Raw genomic sequence first — 6,000 nt, 5'->3', positions numbered from 1 at the left:
ACTACTTTTCTCAGCAGCCTGAAAATTTTACCTTTTGGCAATTGGGATGATAACAGCTCTTGGGAGAGGTATTTTTCTTCCGAGTGCAAATTCCTAGCTATTAATGCTTTTGATACTGCGGTCAGCCCGGGGAGGGAAATGCTAAATTAAACTAATGGACTTCCACGTGTCACACAACTGCTTTCTTTGTTTTCTCTTTTTTCCTGTCCGACCTGTGTTGCTGATTCCAAAAACAGCAGCATCCAGTGAACTTGAGAAGGAAGTTGTATACAAAATGACAAGCACCCCACCCCCGCACCCCACCCCACCGAGTAATGGGAGAGGCCATCTAAATGTGATTGGTGGGTCCCCTGTGACTTGTTCCAAAAAGTAGCTGATCCTTCATTGTGGGTGACTATAAAAGCAAAGAGGTAGAGAGGCAGAGTAGAAGGAAGAAAAGCAAGTGGATAGTTGGGGCAGCTAACATCTACTAAGAAAGAGAGAGAGAGAGATTGAATATTTACCTTCAAGTCTTTATTGTTTAGACACCAGGGTAAAATGGTGCCTGTCATTTTTCTGAGCACCTTTTTGCTTCATTTTGCTGTTTCTGTGACCTCAGAACCGTAAGGAAATGTTATACCCTCTATTCTTTCTATAGTACTAGCAAAGTGACCTTATTAAATGTGTTCTGTGTTAAAATTTGATTGCAATTCACCATTTTAACTTCTGAGACTGAGTGCTGGTTTGCCTTATAAATTTTAAACAAGTGTAAGAAGGGAACTGTCATCTTTTTCTTAAGATAACTCTCTCCGCATACTCAAGTTTATTGTAATATAATGAAAAATGTTTCAGGACTATTTCAATAAGCTAAAATTGTTTCTTATGCATGTTCTGCGTTTCTGCTACACTTGTTTCAAGTGCTGATCCCTTTCTTTGCATAGACGGTATATCCTTTGGGTCTCCTCCGTGATGCAGACTCGTTCTGCCGAAAAGGCTTGTCTCCACCTTTCAAACCTTAATGAATCTGTATCCCTGAGCGTCGTCTTAGAACATGATGGATACAATACCACTATTTTTGACCAATCTGTGGAAGAGGGTAACTTCTATGCTTGTGCAGATTTCCAGGTAAGGCACTGGATTTGCCCTTTCAGAACTTCTGTTGGGGTGATGAAATTATTATAAAAATCATTTTAGGAGAAATAACAAATCTTGATTTGGGATGAATTGTGGAAGCGAGGGAGTAGAACTAGAGAATTCCTGAGAGTAACCCGTGCCACAAAACTTGTGAAATATTGCCATTTTTCTTTCACAGGGAGTGATAACAAAATACAATCACTTCTTTTTAGATAGAACCATTTAACAATATAAGGAAAGAGAATCCAGGTAAAGAGAAGCAAGAGTGGGACTCAGGGCAATGAAAAAAGAAAATGGAAGGCTAGCAGACGTAAAAATAAGTTTATTAGAAACATGCTAAATAAAGAAATTGTAAAAAGTGGTCTCCATGTCTCCCATTAAGAAATAATGTGCTCTCTGGAGACTCTCAGCTTGAGAAACCAAATTAAGACATTGTTTACCAGCTTACCATCTAAAAATTGTTTTCTCATTCTCTTCTCTTTCACGTAAACAGGTTTCTCAGAAGTCCTCTGAGCAGTTGGCTTTTGTGACATTGTTGGCTAAGGGAGAGACGCTTAGAATCTTCGAGAGGAGATCTGTAGCACTCACTTCAGAGGAGACGGTAACCTTTATGCAGACGGATAAACCCATCTACAAACCTGGAGAGAATGGTAAGTCAATGTTCATGTTTCCTCTGTATCGCTGGCCTCAGGAACACATTCTTCAAATTTAGAGCAATCCAAACACGTGAATGTCAGTCTTAAGTTTAAAATGTTATGGGATCGTGGATTTCTAGAATGTCTACTGGTTGTCTAGATCAGTTATGAAACAGTGCCCTCCAACTCCATTAATTGAATGCTTTGCTTCTTAAACTCGTGCATGCCACGTTCACTCTTTAAAAATCCTAGTGACAGCCTTCCATAATACAATGACAACGAGCATGGGACGTGGAGTAAAATTATTTGGTTTCAGTTGTTCCTCCCTAATTTACCATTGGGCAAGCTAATTAAACCTCTGTTTAGACTCAGTTTCCTCTATAGAATAGAGATACTAAGAAGATCTAACTTACTGAAATACTGTGAGAATAAAATAGGATAGGCAATGTAAAATAGTACCTAGCACCCAGTAAAGACTCAGCAAATGACATTATTATTACTATTCATACCAGTAGAAATAATCACAAATCTGATAACCTAAGCAGAGTCCTTCTAATTTTCTTTATTATTACATTAGGTAAAAGGTAGCAGAAAGAACACCGAACTAGGATTCTGAAGGATGTGGTCTTTGTTTTGGCTCTGTGGATAAATTATTGGGTTTTGCCAAGTAAACTCAGCTCTTTGAGATCTTCAGTTTTCCATATATAAAATTAGGGGGTTGGGTGACAGCATCTATGTATTTTCTTCTACTATTATATATTTGCATGATTTAGTTAAAAGACATAAAAGAATTGAAACAGAATTCATATAGTGAGATGCTTTGCTGCATTATATCCTCTCGCCTTGTTAAGATGCTATGATGACAGCTATGTATACAAAGGTGGTTAAAATGGTCTTTTTGGAATTAATTTAATGTTTGCTAACATTAATATGTTTTTCCAGGAAAATTATAGGAGGAGTGTAACTCCTACTATAGATATTTCACATTTGTCTTTCTATGATTAATTCTGGCACCAATTTGTAAGGTATCCCTGTGGGCCTTTAGGGTAGAAGTTTCTGGTGGCAGCAGCAGCTAGTGTCAGGTTTGGTAGTGACAGAGCAATCGGCAACAGAGGAATTACAAATGTGTAATAAGAGATCTTTCCAAATAGAACACAAATTTCAAAGGGTCAAGTGAGGACTAGGGGAGAAGGGAGTGTAGCATTCTGGAATAGCATGACAATTAATTTCTATATCTATTTACAGGCAGTCATACGCAGGAGAGAAATAACAACAACAAACAATATTGTCCCCTCTTCCTCTCTTCTTTTAGTTCAAATTCGCATTGTGACACTGGATACCAAGTTCAGACCTGTTGAGGATTTGGTGAGTTCAATAATTTCTAATGATACAACGAAATTGCAGCAAACGAAACAAATCCATTGCTGTATAAAGTGTCATCAGGAAGCTTTCTGTAAGTACAGAAATCAGTTCTGACATGGAATATTCCACAGGTATAGTTTCAATGCTGACCCCTGAATTTAAACCTTCCCTTTATAGTGAGTTAATTTGTACTTTTTTAGGTCTTCCCATCCTATAACGGAAAAAAAATGGGTTTCATGGAACGTGCTTTCCACTTCCCTGACGAGGTTCAGGATTCCCTCACATTTGGGATTTTCCTGGCATGCTTAGCTATGGAAACTTTGTCTTCTGGGAAAGTTAAGACTGTTTCAACACTAAGTCAGATAATCTCAATAATGCAATATCTGGCAAAAAAAAAAAAAGCACTATTACAATATTAACTTGCATTTTTTTTTTCTTTTCAGTATCCATTGATCACCCTTCAGGTAAGTGAACCGTTTTATTACAATTTCTCAAGACTATTTTCTGAAAGCACTCATTTTTAAAATATTCAGATAAATAATGATGTGTCTAGTTCTCATTACATGTAGTTAGAAATTAAGATAACTGAAATAAGGGGAAGAAAAACTTTTATCTACATACACAGTGTAAGGCCTCAGAGGAAGGCTGCCACGTTTAGTGTAGGTCCTGTGTGGCAAGTGCCGTAATGAGTTTTCATGGAAAATAGAAGATTGGCCTCCTTCTAAGGGAGGTTTATCTTTAAAATTGCTTAGTTTTGGCTATTCGCCTTTCTCAATCTTAATTTGACCACATCTTGTTTTAAGGAAATAGAAAACATAAACACCTAAAGATTTGAAACTAATTAGGTGATATTGTTACAAAATGGATGCTTTGCTTTCAAATCTCTATTGCAGTGTAGTGTGATTTCAAACTCATTTCAAATCTTATGTCTGTCAGTAAATCATTTGTATCAATCGACTCCAACGTATGCATTTTAATTTCTACATGCAGTATGTAACATTATTATTAACTCAGTCTAAATGCTAATACATTGAGATCATCATTAATGAACACGTATGTAAATACCTACTTCAAATAGGCTTCTTTAGAATTTGAATTTTTTTGACTTTGTTAAATGGGTGGCAAATAGTTCATCCTTCTAGTAAGATAAATATCAAGTTGGCCATTTTCACGTTTCCTGCGTCATTAGTAATCCGTAAATAGTAGTATCTTCACATCCTAATTCAGCTAGTGTCGTGTTCCATTGAAAGCAACAGAAAGCTTAACTAACATTGGCTTCAATGGGTAAAAGGTTGATGTTTTCACAAACCTCTACATCTAAGTGTAGGAGCTTCAGGATGGGGACGGTAACAGCATAATATTACCAAGGATCCAGGCTTCTTCTACTTAACCTCCCTGCCATCCCCCGTGTATTGTTTTATTCTCCATGCCAGCTGCATCTGATTCTTTTAGAAATAATTTCCCAGTGACTTCTACTTATATTCAATTGGCCAACACGTGGTCATATGGTCAATCCTTATTGAAAGGAAGCCTGGAAAATTGACTTAGTTGTCTAGACTTTATCATAGAGGAAAGGAAAAAAATTAAAATTAAGTGGGTAGTAAATAATATTTTTGTTTCTTTGTAGAAATCTTTTTTTTTTAAAGATTTTATTTATTTATTCGACAGAGATAGAGACAGCCAGCGAGAGAGGGAACGCAAACAGGGGGAGTGGGAGAGGAAGAAGCAGGCTCACAGCGGAGGAGCCCGATGTGGGGCTTGATCCCAGAACGCCGGGATCACGCCCTGAGCCGAAGGCAGACGCTTAACCGCTGTGCCACCCAGGCGCCCCTATAGAAATCTTTTTATCAGGAGTTCTTTAATCACAACTGGGTAGTATCAATAAACTTATGGAACCAGGCTCACATAAGCTGCAATATGTTAAAAGCAAATAAAGGAGAAAGGGTGGCATTATCAATCCATTCTTATTGTAGAACTTCCATTGAACAGCTCTTGCATGCAGTGTGAAAATTCATGACCAAATAAACACCAGTGACAATCCGTATAGGTATCTGTTAGGATAAATACCTCCTTATACATCTGTTGATGTGGGTCCACTCTAATTTGGAAGGCACTACTCTGGAGCAGGCACAATGAGTTTTACATTTTTTAACTATGCAGCTCTGGTTCAGAAAGACAAAAATTTAAAGCATTCATTACAGGTTATCGTTCTTATCTTTTGGGGGCTTACCAGAAATATACTATATTAATTGAATATTGACATTAATTGAATTTGAATACCTGAGTAAGTTATGTTGTTTTTACAGTTTGAGATATCAGTTCAATAAAATGGTAATTTTCTTTCCTTACCATAACTACAGAAAATACCCCAAAAAGAAGGCAAGACTAATACTCTTTATGACCTCTGATTTTATTTCTTCTTTATTTCTAGGATCCTCAAAATAATAGAATTTTTCAATGGCAAAATGTGACCTCTTTTCAAAATATTACCCAACTCTCATTCCGACTGATTTCAGAACCCACGTTTGGAGATTACTCTATTTTTGTGAGAAGAAAATCAGGAAAGACGTTGACACACCAATTTACTGTTGATAGATACGGTAACCAACTACTACTTATGGTTGTCCCGTATGAATGTAGAGCTCAAAGGACTCAACAAAACAATTTTTATGTTAGATTTAGGCAAAAGTCGATGAGGCTTGATTTAGTTTTCTGCCATTTTCCTTTCTTGGGGTTTTCTGCTTTATCATCTCACTCCTTGTCCCATAGCCTGATTCTAACCTCTGACTCTTCTACCTAGGAAATAGCTCATACCTAGGAAATAGCTCATCTTCTAGAATCCAGACGATCTTCTACATGACGTAGAAGATTATAATAAATGAAATGTGAA

The 6,000-nt window shown here is 37.0% G+C and overlaps 1 protein-coding gene across 1 annotated transcript in view; it reads left to right on the top strand.

Moving 5' to 3' along the window:
• Positions 1-537: 537 nt before the first annotated feature.
• Positions 538-6,000, top strand: part of LOC123781605 (ovostatin homolog 2-like) — a 49,654-nt gene continuing 44,191 nt past the window's right edge. The window contains exons 1-6 of the mRNA XM_045781219.2: positions 538-602; positions 921-1,104; positions 1,607-1,763; positions 3,061-3,113; positions 3,554-3,574; positions 5,542-5,710. Of these exons, the coding sequence (XP_045637175.2) occupies positions 538-602; positions 921-1,104; positions 1,607-1,763; positions 3,061-3,113; positions 3,554-3,574; positions 5,542-5,710 (649 nt within the window). The remainder of the gene's footprint in view (positions 603-920; positions 1,105-1,606; positions 1,764-3,060; positions 3,114-3,553; positions 3,575-5,541; positions 5,711-6,000) is intronic.

This window comes from Ursus americanus, chromosome 25 (genome assembly GCF_024610735.1).
Source record: "Ursus americanus isolate L20-20 chromosome 25, mUrsAme1.1.p, whole genome shotgun sequence".
In the NCBI taxonomy this organism is placed as follows: domain Eukaryota; kingdom Metazoa; phylum Chordata; class Mammalia; order Carnivora; family Ursidae; genus Ursus; species Ursus americanus.
Note: the sequence above shows the minus strand (reverse complement) of the source record. Positions and strands in the feature narration are given on the sequence as shown.